Here is a 20,068-nt window from a genome sequence, read left to right as displayed (position 1 = left end):
CCACCCACTCTAATTTCTCTCCAAAGTCTTTCTGTCTGTGCTCTTCCATAACCTTTATCTCTTTTCCTTTTCCCTTTCTCTGCTTATGACCCTTCTATAAATGCTGAAATAGACCCTGAGGAGCTAGAGAGGGAAAGGCATTGTGACCTTTCTAAGACTGGTCTCCAGTGGCTCTAGCTCCTGTGTATATATATATATATATATATATATATATATATATATATATATATATATATATATATTACCTACTGGCTATCGCCAGTAGGTATATATAGTTAGAATTTTTTCCCTATGGGACTTTTGAAAATTCTATGTCTAATAACTTTGGCGTTTGTGGACGGAATCGGCTGAAATTTTCAGGAAAATGGCACATTTTGTTTCTGAGCAGCCCCTGAAAATTTGGTGGGGTTTCGTCAAGGGGGGGCTGAGAAAAAAGGGGGGTCCCAAAACGCGTTTTTTGCATTGAGTTTTCCATAGGGCGGTTGGACTCACTTTTAGCTCGAACGGCTGAATGGATTTGCACGAAACTTGGCAAAATTGTAGGGACTGTTAGCCCGATGTGCCTTTGCTAGGTCTCAATATATGTGCTCCAGTAGTTTTTGAGAAATTAACGTTCAAACCAAGATATATATCTGTAACAGCGCTCTGGGCAGCGATCCGGTCCGCTTACTTTTCGCTTATCGGAACTTTGCGCGCAGAAAGCTGATTGGCTCTCCGGTGTCTGTCAACATTCTAAACAGTCCGGAGCGGCCGCCATCTTGTCTCTCGGTAGGATCGAGAGAGAAGAAGAGGTGAAAAACGAAGGGGGAATTTAATGAAAGGGGGCAAGGTATCCCCCTCTTGACCCCCTAGGAATGTTGTTGGGGTTATTAAAGGGTCCCGTGGGGAAAAGAAAAAAAAAATGATTTTTCACGGTAGAAGCGCTTCACGGGCCGCGAACTGGGCCGCAAACTGGTAGCGAAACGGGAATTCGCCATTTTGTGCTTCGTAAATTAAATTACTAGTTATAAGTGGGTGCGGGAGACGTATCCTAATCCCCTATGTTTCCTGAGGGTGGCTGAGGAGGCTGATATATGTTGATACATCTCTTCCAGCGGCTGTGCGTGAGCTTTTTTTTTTTTTTTGCTGCGTGACAGTCCGGAGCGGCCGCCATCTTGTCTCTCGGTAGGATCGAGAGAGAAGAAAAGGTGAAAAACTAAGGGGGAATTTAATGAAAGGGGGCAAGGTATCCCCCTCTTGACCCCCTAGGAATGTTGTTGGGGTTATTAAAGGGTCCCGTGGGGAAAAAAAAAAAAAAATGATTTTTCACGGTAGAAGCGCTTCACGGGCCGCGAACTGGGCCGCAAACTGGTAGCGAAACGGGAATTCGCCATTTTGTGCTTCGTTAATTAAAGTACTAGGTATAAGAGGGTGCGGGAGACATATCCTAATCCCCTATGTTTCCTGAGGGTGGCTGAGGAGGCTGATATATGTTGATACATCTCTTCCAGCGGCTGCGCCATCTTGCCTTTTTTCGAATGCCACAATTTTGTCGTGCACGGCAGCCATTTTAGATGCCAGGCTGGTTCCAGGCTATCACCTAACCCTGCGGATGTAGTTTATGGCCCCAGCTGTAGAGAATTCAGACATGCCAATCCTCCTGATTCAGGCGTGTGAGTACTGATTTCAGTGCTAGTCTCCCGCCTCCCGATTTCTGCAAGCAAAAACCCGGGGGCATATTACGAACAACTAGCGATAATTTTTGTCTCTAACTTGTTTAGAGACAAAAATTATCGCCGCACATCGGCGATTTTTATCGCAGATAAACCTTGCTATTATCGCAGAAAAGTCAGCGATATTCATGTATTATCGACCTAATGCTCTTAGCCATGTTATCCACCTCCCATTGGATAACATGGCTAAGAACTGCTCAGGGCAGGTGTTAGATTTTGGAGATATTCGCGCTTAGCGCGAATATCTCCAAAAGTTGGTAATAGAAGGTAGCGATGTTAGGGACTGTTTCCAGTCGCTAACATCTTGGCACGCCACTTTGCATGTCATTAGTGATAAGTATCACTGACATGCAAAGCGGGGCCCAAGATGGTCGCTATCTCCTTTTAGCTGTCACTAACTGGTGTTAGCGACAGCTTGATAATAGGGAAATAATTTTATCTCCGCTTTCATGGTTTTTAAAGCCAAAAAAGCGGAGATAAACCCCCTTGATAATATGCCCCACGATTCCTTGGGGGTTTCAGCTGACAGGGCTTGGTATTGTGTTACATGGTAATTTTTCCAGGAAACGTCAGAGGGTCGATGCAGGGGTTCTAGAAGAGGTGATAAACCATTTAAGCCTCATGAACAAGCGCATGGTCTTTTAAAGATTTGTGAAGTACTCGGGGCGGCGGTGTGTGTGTGCCATCTTTCAGGAGCCGGCGGGGGGGCACTGCCAGCAACTTGCCAGGTCAGGTAGTGTTCAACACGTGCATCACCCTTTCTCTGCCTGCTATTGCGCTCCATGCTTCGGAAAGGTAAGAAAAAGAACGTGCATTTGAGTTTGAAATGTCCGATCCTGCAGCAGCACACTTCCAAAGCCCACACATGACAATAACCCGATTCAAGGCCCCATTCACCCGTTTTTAAAAAAATAGATAACACTCCAACAAAGTAAGGTTATAAAACTTTATTAACTACTAACTTTAACAAACGGAACAAAAACTAAAAACATTTAAACATTTCTCAACACAAAAAGCAACAATGGTTAGAAGCTGTCTTTTGTGCGAATAGTCCCAAGGCAGCACAACGTGCAGAGTTCTGGACGGCACCCAGGTGATGTCGCCTGGGTGCCGCACTGGTTTAGGGATCCTACAATGCTGCTCCGAAAATTGGCGTGGGGCGTCCCGGGTGGGGCGGGGGGAGGCCTCATCAGTAGCGGTCTGTTGTGCGAATAGTCCCAAGGCAGCACAACGTGCAGAGTTCTGGACGGCACCCAGGTGATGTCGCCTGGGTGCCGCACTGGTTTAGGGATCCTACAATGCAGCACAGAAAAACAGCGTGGGGCGTCCCGGGTGGTGCGGGGGGAGGCCTCGTCAGTAGCGGTCTGTGTCCAGTGTCACATGGCTGACACAACATGTACGACAGGCACCCAGGTGATGTCCAGTAAACTGCCGCACTGGTTTTGGTATCCTACAATGCTGCTCCGAAAATTGGCGTGCGGCGGCCCGGGGGGGGGGCGTGGGGGAGCCGGCGTGAACGGGCCTCCCCAGGTGGCGGCCATCTAGCTGAGTTGCGCTCGCTCTTGCGGCCACAGCGTCTCGCTCACCATGTTGTTGAGTTGCTCCCACTCTTGCAGTGCAGCGATAGGCGGCTGCCACATGGCTCTTAAAATGGCGGACAGCTCCTCGGTTTTAGGCCTGGTCCACTGAAATGGTCCTGGGACACTTTGGAACTCGGACGCTTGCCTGCTAGGGCTTGGGTTCCATTCTCGAAAAGCGTCCCCTCAGCCGTGAAGATTGTATAAAAGTCTTGGAGGCCCCCGACTCCCGCAGGCTTCCGGTGGGGAGCGGCTGCCATGATTGCTCGCGGAATGACCACGACAGAGCCACGAGATGGTGGTGCTCTCATGCTGACGCCAGCTTCAGTCTGAATGATCCAGAAACAAGGTGGGGCTTTCATCGTTTGGGAAAAAAAAATGTTCTAAACCAATGAAAAGTGTTATTTTTAGGTCATATGACCAAGCCTTCCATCTTTAGGAAACCAAAAGTAAAATGAACCAATGAAAAGTTTTATAAACAAGTCACATGACCTGTTATGCGACATAGGGCTACAAAAAGCGTAGAAAATCCGTTGGCACGTGAGGCGGCGTCAGTAGCGGACCGATGTGCGAATAGGCCGAAGGCAGCACAACGCGCCGAGATCTGGATGGCACCGAGGTGGTGTCCAGCAAATTGCCGCACTGGTGTGGCCATCCTACAATGCTGCGCCGAAAGACGGCGTGTCCAGCTGAGTTGCGGTCACTGTTGCGGTACAGTGACTCGAACGCGCCGAGATCCGGATGGCACCGAGGTGGTGTCCAGCAAATTGCCGCACTGGTGTGGCCATCCTACAATGCTGCGCCGAAAGACGGCGTGTCCAGCTGAGTTGCGGTCACTCTTGCGGTACAGTGACTCGAACGCGCCGAGATCCGGATGGCGCCGAGGTGGTGTCCAGCAAATTGCCGTACTGGTGTGGCCATCCTACAATGCTGCGCCGAAAGACGGCGTGTTCAGCTGAGTTCCGGTCACTCTTCCGGCACAGTGACTCGAACGCGCTGAGATCCGGATGGCACCGAGGTGGTGTCCAGCAAGTGGCTGCACTGGTGTGGCCATCCTACAATGCTGCGCCGAAAGTCGGCGTGGGGTGCCCCGTTGGCTTATGAGGTGATGTCAGTAGTGGACTGATGTGTGAATAGGTCGGAACCAGCACAAGGCGCCAAGATCCGAATGGCAAGTCCTGGATGTTGAGTGCCTCAGTTGAGATTTGTGAGCAGTGCTTGTAGGACTGTCTGAAGCTTATTTGCACCTGTTGCAGCTTCACTAGGTCCGGCGGAACTTTTTGCCTTTTCCTTTCTGCTTCTTTTCCTACAATGCGTTTCATCTGAAGACACGACCAGGTCCCTGAATGTGTGCAGGGGGACGCTATTGATTGAATGAACGCGCCGAGATCTGGATGGCACCGAGGTGGTGTCCAGCAAATTGCCGCACTGGTGTGGCCATCCTACAATGCTGCGCCGAAAGTCGGCGTGGGGTGCCCCGTTGGTTTATGAGGTGATGTCAGTAGTGGACCGATGTGTGAATAGGTCGGAACCAGCACAAGGCGCCCTGCACTGTTGAGCCTTTTTCAATGTCTGTTTTTTGTTGTTTCCCCTCCATCAAAAACAAAACAAAAATACAAGGCGCCAAGATCCGAATGGCAAGTCCTGGATGTTGAGTGCCTCAGTTGAGAGTTCTGAGCAGTGCTTGTAAGACTGTCTGAAGCTTATTTGCACCTGCTGCAGCTTCACTAGGTCCGGCGGAACTTTTTTCCTTTTCCTTTCTGCTTCTTTTCCTACAATGCGTTTCATCTGAAGACACGACCAGGTCCCTGAATGTGTGCAGGGGGACGCTATTGATTGAATGAAAATGGCGGCTTGACACAAAGCTGACTCAAGCGTTACTGTTGGTGCTATACAGACAAAAATTGGTTTTCAGTTTGTACATTCTTCAGGTTTTTTTTTTCCATCCAAGTCTGATTGAGAGTTTGTAGAAAAATGGCTTCAGATTTTCCACATACTACTCTTCAACATTCTTCCTAAATGTAACAATGTGAAACTCACTAGGAGAACGGCTGTTTCTGTTTCCTTTCAAAATGCTGCCACCAATATTTTCTGAATGGAAGACACCATCTTGTAGCATAAAGGGCCGAAAGGGGTTCTGGTCTGGCCGATGGTTGGTGGAGACATTTTGACTATATCTTGGACCTGCCCGGCCTCGCCCAAAATGGCGCCGGTATAAATGGGACTCGTAACTCTTTGCCCGCAAATGTATATCTAGAAAATGTTATTGTAAGTGGCCCTGTCGTATTTTAATTACAAAATGTACGTCCACCGATTCCGCAACTGTTAGACACCTTTGTTCTTGTCACCTAATGGCCCGCTCGTTACGTTCTTCTACAGTGTAAATGTCTCCTCATCATATACGATTTCAGTTTGCTCCGTGGCCGGCCCACGTGGTTATAGGCCCGTATTTGTATACTGACATTTTCACAATAAAGGTTTTTAAAACAAAACACGGTAGTAGTATTTTCATTTGTAAAGTTTTTACTTTTAGTGACTGTTTTCGAATCAGTAAAAGGCAAGTGAAATAAAGCAGTCCAATTGCATGTCGGATAAAAGGTATAATATGTAGGAACGCAGTAAAGATAAATGGTGAAGGGCAGTTGTGTTTTTCATGTCTGCAACATAAAGTGATCGATAAGAATCTGATAATCAGGCGTATCGGCGACTAAGACAGCAGGCCGAATCTCTTTTACTCAACGGCTCCGTCATGGAAGGAAGAAACGCCCTCTTTCTCGAAAAAGGAATATATTTTACTTGCAAGACAGTTGTAAATTTTCCGGGAAAGTACATTAGCCTGGAATATTATAACATATGTTTGAAAAAAAAATATTGTTCGAAAATAATAAAAAGCGTAATTTTTAGGTCATATGACCAAGCTTTTCATCATTAAATTAACAAAAGTAAAATGAACCAATGAAAAGTTTTATTAACAAGTCACATGACCTGTTATGCTTACGTTACGCGCTGCGCGCCGCGCCTCGGATCACTTCCGGGTGCGCTAACGCGGCGTGTCATAAAACGCATTACGCGACAACGTAGGTCAAGAATATAGTCTAAATGTCTCCACCAACCAGCGTTCAGAACACAACCCCTTTCAGCAGTCCAAAAAGTTCTGTTAAATGACAACAGAGGGGACAGGCAACAAGAACCATCAGTCAAAGAGGGGAGGGCAAGTTCTTCTCTTCCGGGTCATGTTGGGGCGCTACCGGAACTGATCGAATTGGTAGTCTACAGTGTTTCTGGATGTTTCAGACTAAAGCTGGCGTCAGCATGAGACCACTACCATCTCGTAGCTCCGTCGTGGCCATTCCACGAGCAATCATGGCAGCCGCTCCCCACCAGAAGCCTGCGGGAGTCGGAGGCCCCCAAGACTTTTGTAGAATCTTCACGGCTGAGGGGACGCTTTTCGAGAATGGGACCCAAGCCCTAGCAGACAAGCGTCCGAGTTCCAAGGTGTCCCAGGGCCATTTTAGTGGACCAGGCCCAAAACCGAAGAGCCGGCCGCCATTTTGAGAGTCCTGTGGCAGCCGCCTATCGCTGCACCGCAAGAGCGGGCGCATCTCAACTACATGGTGAGCGAGACGCTGTAGTCGCAAGAGCGGGCGGAAAACAGCTGAATGGCGGAAGAGGCACAGTGTAGCAAAAGCGGGCGGAATAGCAACTAAAACGATAAAGGGGCGCCCCACTACAGCTTGTCTTCAGGTCAAACGGATTGTGGGACAAGGTCCAGAATTGAAGAGTCATCAAAAGGCAAAAAGTTCCGCCGGACCCCGGGAGCCGGCCGCCTATGTCGGGGGCGATCTCAGGCTACACCAGTGCTATAAGACTTGGGGAGGGTGTCGGAGCCAAACGTCTTCTCCGAGTCCATGGCCATCACACCGCCCCTCAGGGGCCTCCGTCAAGCTGTTTAGGAAGGTAACATATCACATTGTTTTCTAATGCAGTCAGGTCCACAAACGACACTCACTTACTTTGAGAATAGTGAAGCTGCAGTAGGTGGAAATAAGCTTCAGACAGTGTTACAAGCACTGCTCAGAACTCTTAACTATGGCACCCAACATCCAGAACTTATGCTATTTGAGAATGGTAGTGACATCGAAGCATCTCAGGGACCAAAACCATGAACGTACTTTCACGTATGAAAATCTTACTTGGGGAGGGGGCAGGAGCGAAGCGCCCCCTCCCAGTCAGCGCCACCACACCGTATGTTGAAAATCTGAAGCCATCGTTCTACAAAGTCAACCAAACTTGGATTGAAAAATCTAGAAAAATGTACAAACTGAAAACCAGTTTTGGTCTGCATAGCATCAGTAACAACGTTTGAGTCAGCTTTGTGTCAAGCCGCCATTTTGATTCAACAAAGCACAGGCATTGAAAAAGGCTGAAATTCAGAACTCTAAACTATGGCACCCAACATCCAGGAGCTTGCTATCCGGATCTTGGAGCCTTGTGCTGTTTTCGATCTATTCACACATCGGTCCACTACTGACATCATCTTATAGACCAACGTTATGTAAATAGTTTTTTAATAAAATGTTTTACCCTGTTTCTTTGCTGGTGTGTTGTCTATATTTTTAATATTTGCATAGGGTTTGTCGTTATTTTGTGCGGGATGGGTGATGGAGCCGAGCTGTCTTGCAGCCCTCATGGTGTGGAGCTCAGTTCATCTCACTATTTTCGTATTTCTCAAGAAGGGTTGTTCCTAATATTTCTATTTTAGCGAGGTCAAAAAGAGATCCAATTAGTGGCCTACTGATTTTGTTCGATTACTTTTATTTTTTTACACGATTTTTCACTATCTGCAAAGACTAAACAGAGTATTGCGACTTTGTGCTTGTTTGTAAATAGAGAATGATCCAAAGAGAACCAATTCTAAAACAGTAAATGCTTGGACAACAATCAATCAAATGGAGAGACAAGGAGGCACGACGGATTACAACGGGGGTAAAGGCCTGCGTTAACTACCCTTCAGTATCTGCAAAGAGAGAGTACTACTAAGGCAAAAGAGGGGAGGGGGGGGGCAGCGTTCAAAGCACATCAGCGTGCATAAATACGAAAATGTTTTTATCTATCACGTACTTGACATTTTAAAGCTTTTCATATTTGCTATTAAAAAACCAATGAAATTCACAGAAAAAACCATAGGTTATAGTGGATATATAGTTAGGAATTTGCATTTACAAAACCTTGAAAATTCAATGAAAAAACCATAGGTTATAGGCCATATATAGTTAGGAATTAGCATTTACAAAACCTTATTTTACTCGCATAAAACCATTGAAATTCCATATATAGTTAGCTAACTATAAGCGCTAACTATATATCGCGCACCCGCAATCCACTGCTGATGATGTCACATATTACATCATTCATGACATGGTCAGTGACATCACTGATGACATCACTGATGACATCTCAAATGACATCACTGATGACAACTCAAATGATATCAATGATGACATCTCAAATGACATCACTGATGACATCACTGATGACAACTCAAATGACATCACTGATGACATCTCATTTGTCATCACTGATCACATCACTCATGTGATAATACAATGAACCTCTTCAGACTCTAATATAACCTTACATACACTCAGTATAAACAGACACTCACAGACTGTCACTCATCCATGGAGTTACTCACACACCTAGTCAGTCATGCAAAGAATCAATCACACCTCCATTTCCTCAACTATACAGTTATACACATCTTACTTATTCAAACATATAATAACACATATTTACTCTCTTATATAATCCCTGATACAAGCTCACAGTGATCGATACAGCCACTCACACATTCACTGGCTCTTATGTTCAGTTATTTATATATCTCAACTCTCACATGTATTGTGTTTTACATACGTACTTACTTGCACATGTAGCAATGAGAAATCCATTCACTCACCAACACACCCATGCACAGTCAACCGCCCATATAGCTGTTTCCACATGCACTCTTGAACTCATACTCCTAGTGAATCAACTGCTTACACATCTATGCACAGAGTCACGCACCTCCCAGCCACCCACACACACACTCAGCCTCCCATTCAAATACTTGGGCAACCAATCAATAACCCATATGGCCACTCTATAGCTACTGATCAACACATGCAGCAGCTTACACAACAACAAACATACTGATGCACGAATTAAGACAGTTTAGTCACTAACCCATGTACTCAGTGAGACACATTTAATCACTCACTCATACAGTCAGTCATGCACCTACTAAATTCTTCATCCAGACACTTATACATCCACTCATTCTTCAATATGTGAAACATATTTAAACTTTACAGACACATACAATCACTGGATGTTGTGATCAGTGATGTCATCAGTGATGTCATTTGAGATGTCATCAGTGATGTCATCAGTGATGTCACTGACCATGTCATGAATGATGTAATATGTGACATCATCAGCAGTGGATTGCGGGTGCGCGATATATAGTTAGCGCTTATAGTTAGCTAACTATATATGGAATTTCAATGGTTTTATGCGAGTAAAATAAGGTTTTGTAAATGCTAATTCCTAACTATATATGGCCTATAACCTATGGTTTTTTCATTGAATTTTCAAGGTTTTGTAAATGCAAATTCCTAACTATATATCCACTATAACCTATGGTTTTTTCTGTGAATATATATATATATATATATATATATATATATATATATATATATATATATATATATATATATATATATATATATATATATATATATATATATATATATATATATATATATATATATATATATATATATATATATATATATATATGTGTTCTCTAGAAATTTGCCCTTAAGCTTGGGAGGTCACTCGGCTTGGAGTTCTGCCATCCGGCATGTTTGTCTTGCGCCCCACATGGTGCTTCAATTTGATGTTTTTGCCTGACGCGTTTCGATGCCCTGTGCATCTCATCAGAGGCGGCTTCAGTTTACAGTTGAGATTGGCCCTCTTTTATTTTCATGGTTGCATGCAGGTAATACTTTTACCCTCTGCGTGTTTGTGCAGATATCTTGATGCATGCTGGGAGCTTGAGTTTCTTGATGGAGCCTTTTCTGTTATTCCTCACTGTAAAGTCATTACAGCTTTTCATTTTCCTTATTGGATTCGGCACAATGCGGAGCGTTTCGTTTAAGACGAATTCCAAGCGCTGTTACGCCACAGATAAGTTCTTGGACAAAGCCTCTCTTTTTCTGGGTTGAGAGATGATTCTCCTCCCGCGACGGGGGCCGCCGCTTCACATGTTCTCTCGAAATTTGCCCTTAAGCTTGGGAGGTCACTCGGCTTGGAGTTCTGCCATCCGGCATGTTTGTCTTGCGCCCCACATGGTGCTTCGCATTGTGCCGAATCCAATAAGGAAAATGAAAAGCTGTAATGACTTTACAGTGAGGAATAACAGAAAAGGCTCCATCAAGAAACTCAAGCTCCCAGCATGCATCAAGATATCTGCACAAACACGCAGAGGGTAAAAGTAATACCTGCATGCAACCATGAAAATAAAAGAGGGCCAATCTCAACTGTAAACTGAAGCCGCCTCTGATGAGATGCACATGGCATCAAAACGCGTCAGGCAAAAACATCAAATTGAAGCACCATGTGTCTTTTGAACTCTGTGTGAATTCTTGTGGCAGGGTCGCTGATAATGCTTTACATGTTGTATAATATTCCTTAGGAGTTTCCTCCTAATCTGATGTGTCCCAGATTTTCACTGAAGAATAATACATCCTTGCGCTGGTTGCCCACAGACTCTAGTGAGATGCCTGTGCTCCCACAAGATCTTGCCACCCATTCTTCTACCCACCGCCCGGCCTTCCTACATCACTCCTCCCACCCTACTTCACACCCAGGGCTTTAAGTGGGCTGGGTCCTGCTAGTGCTGAGCACTGTCAGTTCTTAAAAGCAAGTGCCAAGACAGGTCCCTATCGGGCTCTCCATTTTTACACTCATTGTGAAAAAAAAAAATAACTTAACTCTGCAATAGTACTAGCCATCACTGCTTTTGATGTAACTTCAAGAAAACTAAGTTTTCAGTTGTATACAGCACAAACGTGGAGCGCTTTACATGAGTACCAGTTACATTACACAAGGACATATTCATTTGTTGAATCAGAAGATATTGTGCCAATGTCAGGCTCGAACCCACTTTCTCAGCTCTAAAGTCGGCAGCTCTAGACTTACGCCACAACCTCACCCACAAGATCAGTAGCATTTTCAATATTATATACAACAAAGTCATAGTTGTTGGTGATTTATCTTATGCAATTTACAACCATTGACAATGTCAATAGTCCTGGCTTGTTGTAGGTGTAATGCTACTTGTTGTGTTATATATCTGGATGAATGGACAGAAGCAGCAAAATACCAGTGGGACAGCACACTATGCTGAGCACAGATTTTTAGCTTAAGTGTTTTAAGCCACAACCTTAATTACAGCAATCACCCCACTATGAGAGATCCCCCAGCTTTTTCGCCCTAATAAAAAAAGCCCCGTTCGCACCTATTCTATCCTTTTCTTTCCTTCCCTCCAGTTCCCCTCAATAGTCCTCCCATATACCTCCTAACCACATTTTACCTTAGTTTTGGGGCAAAGATACAATTCTTTCTCCTCCACAATTGTTAATACTTTACTTACATATGCTCAATAAGAATTTTCATTGTTAAACACTTTGGGGCCTTGGCAATAAATACTTATATTTCGTTGGATGTATGTCGTTACTACGCAGGCTTTTACAGCGCATGCCTTTACCACGCTGGTTTCACAACGCAAGTCGTTACAATGACTTGCGTTGGGGGGCGCTGGATAGTAAATAGTTTATTTTACTATTCCAACTCCAGTCCCCGTGGATAGTAGGGAAGGTTTTGGATAGTAAATTAAACTATTCCCTATCCTACAGCACCCCCCAGCGCAAGTCGTTGTAACGACTTGTGTTGTAAAAGTTGCGTGGTAAAGGTACTGCATGGTGAAAGTTGCATTGTAAACGCTGTTTCCCATTTTGTTTGTGCTGTTCTGTCAACCTCCGGTCTTTGCTGTGTTCCATGCTCTCTGAATTTGACTACTCTGTATTTTTTAACTTAATTTAGCAGCTTAATTCAACTGTGGGAAACTAAATGCTTATCTGCATATATATTTATCGGTTCTGGATTATTACTACCATGCGCCGTGTTACATAAAGCAGCCCCTTGGTGCAACGGGCTTGCGCACACGCTTTGTGCACCCCCAGGTTACTTTAGTACTTCAGAAGGGGCTGCAGATGCTTGTTCGGTTCCTTCTATAATACCGATAGTGCCTGCGTACATGTAGCGGCAGTGCTATCTCTAGAGGGCAATCCCTCATGTGTATTGGGGTGTGGACCCCTGCAATTGAGGGAATCTCTTTATCTTTGCACCGATGCCGCATTATGTACACAGGCCCAAAGGCAAGGAAGCTGTCAGGAGGCACACTGAAAGTGCGCCACAAAACAGTGGCGCAATTGATGGAGCAAGGATTCGCACGTATAGCGACTTGCTCTTATTCAAAACCCTCGCCTAACTTGTAATAATATTAATTCAACCTGTCCGTCATTTATTTCGCCTTTTTCCCCAACACGCGGGTGTCCTTAGGAGGCTTGCCTATGTGTTTTTCCGTAATAACACAGCTTGCACTACTGAATGGCCGCTTCGCAGAAAATCCAGTCTGCGCATGCGTCGGTCATACCCACGTGATGTGACACACTCGCATTTTGGAGGGAGTTTGTTGCTCATGCGCATTGTTACTGAAAATGGCCGCTTATGTTTAACCATGTTCTCTGCCCACTCCTGCTGCTTTTTGCATATCTGTCTTTTTCGCCTTAAACTTAATGCTATAGTTATTATAAAGTAAGGGGTGCAGTGAAGAATTACCTGGTATACAGTGTATTCATTTTGTCTGTGTTTCTAATTTGTTTTCGCTTACTTTTCATGTATTACGCATCCATGGGCTGGGGTCGGGAGATGGAATCCATTTTGAAGCCTGTAAACTCCCCGCACACGTGATGAGGGAAAAACCCCACTGCGCAGAAGCCAAACTCTGCCAGCTGGCTCCTGAAGCAAGATGCGCCTGGGAACCTACCTAGGCCATGGGAGAAGATGCTGATATCTACCTAGCTAACGATACATTGTTTCTATACGCTGTACACTCTCATTGTTTTCCATATTCCTATGCCTGGGAACGTGAACGCAAGGGGCGGGTATGAAAAATTGAATATTCATTGTGGGAACACAGAATTATAGGTGGTAACCATGACATAACCACCTCTCCTGACCAATCATAAGTTGGGAACTTGTCACTTGCAACATTTGTGGGTGGTCTAGGGGTCCCAAAAGCGTATAACTAGCCTAGCTTAGCTTAGAGAAATTGTCCGACTTGTCCGAGTAGCAGACCTGTCACTGACCCTACGAACTCTATAGGTGATTGATACAGAGCGCTGCGGAGCACTCTGTCTACACTTTCCACAAACTCCAAGGGGTGGAAATAGTCCTAAGTGCTGGCGAAGCACTTTGCTGGGGAGGTTCGAAAACCCAATCAGGGTTACTGGCGGATTCCGTGCAGAAGAGGGGGTAACGCAGGCGTTGCATCCGAGGCTGCAGGTGTTGGTCGTGCCCTATGGTGAGCCCAGTCCTGACCCAAATCCTGAGGGGTATCCTGTCCTGACTGTCCATGAGCTGTACCTGCTCACCTTTGGTATTCCTGAATCCTTGAGGGTCCTTGTCCCCGAGCTTGTCACAACTGACCCGTGGCCAGGGTTAGTCTTCATTCCCGTCCTAGGTAAATATTCTATGTAGGTGTCTGTCTGACTATACTCTTACCTTTCCTCTTCTTAATAAAGCACTCTTGCCTGTGATATTGCCCTATCACCTTTAAAGTGATTTATATGCAATTGTTTATTAGTGATGTTCCACTTCTCTCCCTACCTGTAGGATATTATTAAAATTGTCGTATTATGTTAGTGTGTTCCATTTTCCCTTCCCTCTAGCATGGTTGCCGTGAACTTAGTAAGAATAGCATAAAGTTTAGAATAAGAATATTAGTGCACATGTTAGGCCCTTCTCATGTCCCTTGCCTTAGGTTAAGCCTGTTTTGAATAGCGTGTTCCCTGATACTCATACTCTGTAGTATTCCCTAAATACCCTAATGGTACTTGCCCTAATCCATAGTTATATTGTGGCTTTAATTCTAATCATTGATGTACTGATTTGTATCTGCCTCATTATCCTGGCATATTCATTCTAAAAATTCTTCATATAAAACTTTGAAAACCCATCAGGTGTCTGTGGTCATTATACATTATAAAGTGTGGATAAATGTACTAAGTGTATTAAAATTCTACTCCTGGTTAGGAATCTTGTTGCCTGTCCACTGCTAGCTCCTGATCCATCAGGAGTAATGTGCCTGTGGTAAGTCAGGTACATGAATAGTAAGTGGTGAGAGAGTCACCCCCCGAATTACTCATAGTAGCGTGTGGAAAAATCACCCGGTTCACGCAAACACTGTCATTTGTATGCACGCCAGGGCCCAGTGCGTGGAAATTGGGAAAAAGGTGACCCGGGTGAACTGCACGCTCTATCACACTCTCCTATGGGCCCCTCCCAGTCAACCCCTTGCAAGTGGGTGCAGTCCCTCACGGCACCCGCCTTCAAGGGGCTCTCGACAAAGGGATATGTAATCCCTCTTAAAAGTGCAGGTGGGTTGCCACCTGCATAGTGAAACAGGGAGCAACGTTTAAACAGCTACTCTATATTTCACTTGAATGTGCTGCCCCCACTGCACCACAAGTTCGCCGCTGTCCCTTCATAAAACGGCACACTTTTCCTGTTTGCGCACATCACACCTACTGAAAGGAAAAGAGCGTCCTCTCTGTAATAGGGTCATAGGAGGGTTATTATATCTATTGCACTATGCTTCATTATCTTTTAAACTGTTGACTCATATGCAATTGTAATGTTTTCAAAAAGAACATCTTTAACAGTGCTTCAAATGGTGGTGGTATTATTAGAGATCACAAGTCAATGACAACCCAGGCACATTAGGGTGCACTTGAACGTTTTGCTTGATCTTTCTCAAAATAGACAGCCATTTTGAAATTGTAGATAAGGTATCCTTCACAAGTACATGCACGGTCTCTATCAAGAGGATTGTAAGCGTCAATCACAGGCCAAAAGAGAGAACTTTCAATTAATGCTCTGTGACCAATCTAGATCTGAGAAATCCTCTTGAGTGCTCAAGAGCCTGGTTTTCCAAATATACATTCTGTAGATTTATGGTACAAATATCCTCTCGTGATGGTAAAATGGACCGCAGAGTCACCTTCACCAATAGTTGCTGTTTGATTAATCTGTTCTATTCTACATCCATTTCGGTGAAAATGTGAGGAATAAGGAGCAGTAGATGGGAGAGGATTTGAAGAGGGATAACTGTACCTTACATCCAGAAATGACGAGAAAAAACAGGAAAAGGTAGTAGTTGGCTAACAAGGAGCAGTGGGAGGCATGGCCTAAGTATGAAGCACGCCTATATGGTTAGGAAGGATCAATGTGACATCTGCAGGGAATTTGCTAGTAGATAGGAGGATAATCTGGGAAAAATAATGTTTTTTAAATTTGAATTTGATTTGATAATAAAAAGGCATTGAAGCCATTTTGAGGACGCATGCAAATGATAACTTTGGAAACTAGGGTCTTTTGTTATGAAGCATGCCCCATTGATTAAGGATGACATTGTGCTTATAGTGGGTCTACTAGCAGAGGACAATAGTGACAGTTTGTTAATTACTCGCATCCCCCCTTCACTCACACCCCCTTCCACTTACCCTTTCAGGTTGGCCACCATAAGGTACAAGACATCTATTTTGGATTTTATCCTGTGCAGATCCCAGCGGCTTCTGTGAGGATACCAAAAGAGGGCATCAGTCAATCATTCAACACTGGAGGATCCAATCGAGGGACCACCATATACCACACTTCCTTCCGGAAGACAGAAAATTAATCTCTTATACTTGTTCTAGAGTCCCATGGATACTCTACCTGAGGATTAAGTTGCTCACAGACTATGGATATTCATCATAGTCATTAGGAATGATACATTTAATAGCAATGTTTATTTTTCCTGCCCATTTGAATATAGTTTTGTTACGGAAGCTAAACGAACAATGATATAGCCATTAGGTTTGGCTTGCATTTTGAATCCTGACTAAAATATTTTTTAAAAGCCTGCTTTGATATTCAATGGATTTATGTGATAAAGAATTCAATGTATCATGAGTTCAGTGGGAGCTGCTCTGCAAAGGCAGAGGAGTTCCACCCCACTGCTTTTAAAAGCATTACAGCCTGGACGGAGAACATGCCCAGGCCACCAGTCCCTGTCTGAGTGCCGAACCACGGCACTCAGACCAATCGCAACTCTGCATTGCAGCGTTGTGATTGGTCAGGGGAGCCTGGGTGCTTACCAATCACAATGCTGCAATGCTGCATTTTGATTGGTCAGGAAAGCCTGGGTGTGCTTCCTGGTTCCTGTTCCAACAGACAGATACAGAGCAGAGAGGTGGGATGCGGCGATAAGGTTACTGTTTTTTATTTACATTTTTTTACATTCCCCTTCCTTCTTCCCCCAATCCATGCCGGCTGCCACTGCATGATATAGTGCATGTTTGATATGTAAAACACTCAACACTGCATAGGAAGCAGAATAATACACTAAACAACTGTACTCTGAGGTGTAAGAGAAGTACTCTGTTGGGTGAAGTCAACATCTGCTCTATGTATATTTTGAAGAATTGGTAATTAATAGGTAATACAAACAGCTGCAGTTTCAACCGTTCCCTAATAAAAAGAGCTTGCTCCAAGCAGCCAATTTAAAGTGCTGAAAGCAAATCCAGGGAGATAAACATGTGAGAGTCAAGCAGATTTTACAGATGTATACAAATTCAAACAAATGAGGATAAGAAATGTCTAAAAACAATACGGTATCTGCAGATGGCCAGTAAACAGAGCTTTGTGTTGTCCATCACAAATCAAACAACGACAGAAATGTGGCAGTGGCAACACTTAGGCAGCATAGGGAAACAATGGCCTTGTGCGGTTAGCAGCATGTAACAATGCAGCTATAAGGAGGCAGGAGCAGTATGAATAGCCACATCAGAGAATAGGGCTTTGGGGGGGGGTGGCCGACCAGCGGGAGGCCTGCCCCCCCCCCCCCCCCCAGGGGTTTTTGGGCCGGGGGCTGCCAGAGCCCACTGGGTTGGTTGGGCTCCATTGGGCTGGCGTTGGGCTTGTTGGGCTTGGGGCTGGGCTAGTTTTGGGCTTGGCAGCCAGAGCCCAATGGGCTGGTTGGGCTCCATTGGGCTTGCTTTCAGCTTGTTGGGCTTGGGTTGGGCTAGTTTTGCGCTTGGGGGTTTTATAACCGGTCATCTTGTGTCACAAGCCACCATTTTGGTGTTTGTGACACAATAGCCGGTCAGGGAGGACACTGGACAGTTTAGCTTTGTCCCGCCCCCCCTCCCTAGGGAACGAACTTCTGGTTGGTTTTTGCGGGGTTTGTTGTTGGAAATCTCATTACTTTTTCAGCAAGGTAGTTTTCTTGGGAGCAGGTGCATCGGGGGGGGATTTTGTATTGGTGTTGTCGCTGGAACAAGTGCTGGATTGGTGCGCTATATTTCTTTGGGGCGTTTTTCCTAGGTCAGTTTTGGTATAATGATGTATAGTTACAGTTATGAAAGAACATAAGAAGTTTACCTAGTTAGTTGTAGAAAGGTTAGGAAATTGCAAGTTGTGTTTATAATTGTTGCAGGGGGAACATGTTTAGGGGAGGGGGTGGGGGGTAAAGTAGGAAGACAATATTTAGTGAGGTTTTGTTTTGTATGTCACAGGCCAAGGGAACTTGTATGTTAAGTGAGCCTGTTTCCAATAAAGCAGCCTGTTTCACACGAACAAGCTAGTCTGTGGTCTGTGCTGCCCCCCTTTTGGCCCAAACAGCCTTATTGGAGACAGTGGCACATGTGAGAAGTATAATGGCTACATCACGTAGGCAATATGTGACCCCATGAAGCATGCAGCGGTCATACCTATCAGCACCCTGGGCCAGGTAGAACATGTGGTTTTTAAGCCCCCTAAGTTGTAAGCTCCCATGAGTGTATATCTCCTAAGTGTCAATCCAATGTAATGTTATGTTACGTTTTGTTATATACTTTACTAAGCAAATAGGCACTACACAAATATGTTAACTTTTTAAATACCATGTCATGTTTTTTCAGGGTTGTCATGTAACAGAATCATACATGTTGGGAATCAAAGGAAATTCAACACTGTAGAACAACCAATTTTGCTATGTTTGTACATGAATATAGTTGTCATAAAAATACAACGGAGAACCATGTGTCTGCTTATATGCATTTTGCACTGTGTACAATGTATATCAATAACTCAGCATTTCTCACAGCATAATTTATAGTTGGCAGTGAGCAGAGGTTACACCTTTCAGTTTCTGAGCTGTGCTGTCTGAAAAGTATATGAAGACTTGGAAGAATACATAGTCGCCTGGCCTGATGAACTAGGATCACCGCCTAAAGTATTAAAGGAAGTAATAAACCTAGGAATTACCAAGGACTCTATACTATCGATGAATGCCCAAGTGGACAAACTAGCAAGATCAAGCTTTGTCACTAGAAAAACCCTGCAACAAATGTTCCCTCATTTGGGATTTCCACACAAAATCCGACCTACTGCCTCCCTTTTTCTGTGGAAACTCGATTAAGCCAATAGCCTCTACCACGGATCACCTTTAACGACCATGAAAAGACTACAACTGATTCAGAACTCGGCTGCCAGGCTACTCTTGCATATCAAACTGCGAGACCCCATCTCACCTGCCTTGAAAGACCTGCATTGGTTACCGGTTGCCCGAAGATCCATGTTCAAGCTACTTAGTATCACTCACAAAGCAATACATGGAACGGGACCACTTTTCATCAGGAATATAATCACCAAACACTTTCAACAAAGGAACCTCCTCTCTAAAGAGGCATCTCGCCTCAAAATCCCAAGATACAAGAAAAAAAAAACATAGGTGGCACATTCCTCTGTGTTTAACCAGCCAAGCTATGGAACTCATTACCCCCCAACATAAGATCCACCCACAACCATCTTATCTTCAGAAAACTACTCAAGAATTGAGTCTTAGCCACATGAGCACCATAAGCAAACAGAAATGTACAGTATATCCCTCTGTATATAAACATTTATGTTCACTGTAGTTATGTACCTATCTTTGTGTATTGTTCTGTATAAACATGTAGAATAATTTTGTTGTTAAAAAAATCATCTTTGGTCTACACGTACTTACTTCAATTGTGCATCGATGTACCTCCGTGTACTTGGATCTGTGTGTCTGACTTTTCTCCTGAAAAAGCATCTCCAATGCACTACCCTATTTCTCATCCTGTACCTCTATCAATAGCTTTAATCTACATATACTTACCTCCTTTATGCATCTATATACTTTCAATGTACTTATGGATCTATATATTTATCACTTTCTTCTAATTTAGTATTTCCTATGCACTACCCTATATCTCAGCCTACACTTCTCTCAATATATCTTCTAGCCCAACTTTCTGACTCATCTCAAACTTCTTTCTACAACCTCTTTCCAATGCACTACCTTATCTCTAACCTATAAATCTATCAATATATCCTCTACAT

At 44.3% G+C, this 20,068-nt stretch overlaps 1 protein-coding gene across 1 annotated transcript in view; it reads right to left on the bottom strand.

The window, feature by feature from the left end:
• The window catches only part of LOC147708725 (uncharacterized), a 249,884-nt gene that overhangs the window by 204,640 nt on the left and 25,176 nt on the right, over positions 1-20,068 (bottom strand). Inside the window, exon 8 of the mRNA XM_086925771.1 lies at positions 16,183-16,254. Coding sequence (XP_086781897.1) covers positions 16,183-16,254 — 72 coding nt within the window. The remainder of the gene's footprint in view (positions 1-16,182; positions 16,255-20,068) is intronic.

This window comes from Lissotriton vulgaris, chromosome 6, assembly GCF_964263255.1.
Source record: "Lissotriton vulgaris chromosome 6, aLisVul1.2, whole genome shotgun sequence".
Taxonomy (NCBI): Eukaryota; Metazoa; Chordata; class Amphibia; order Caudata; family Salamandridae; genus Lissotriton; species Lissotriton vulgaris.
Note: the sequence above shows the minus strand (reverse complement) of the source record. Positions and strands in the feature narration are given on the sequence as shown.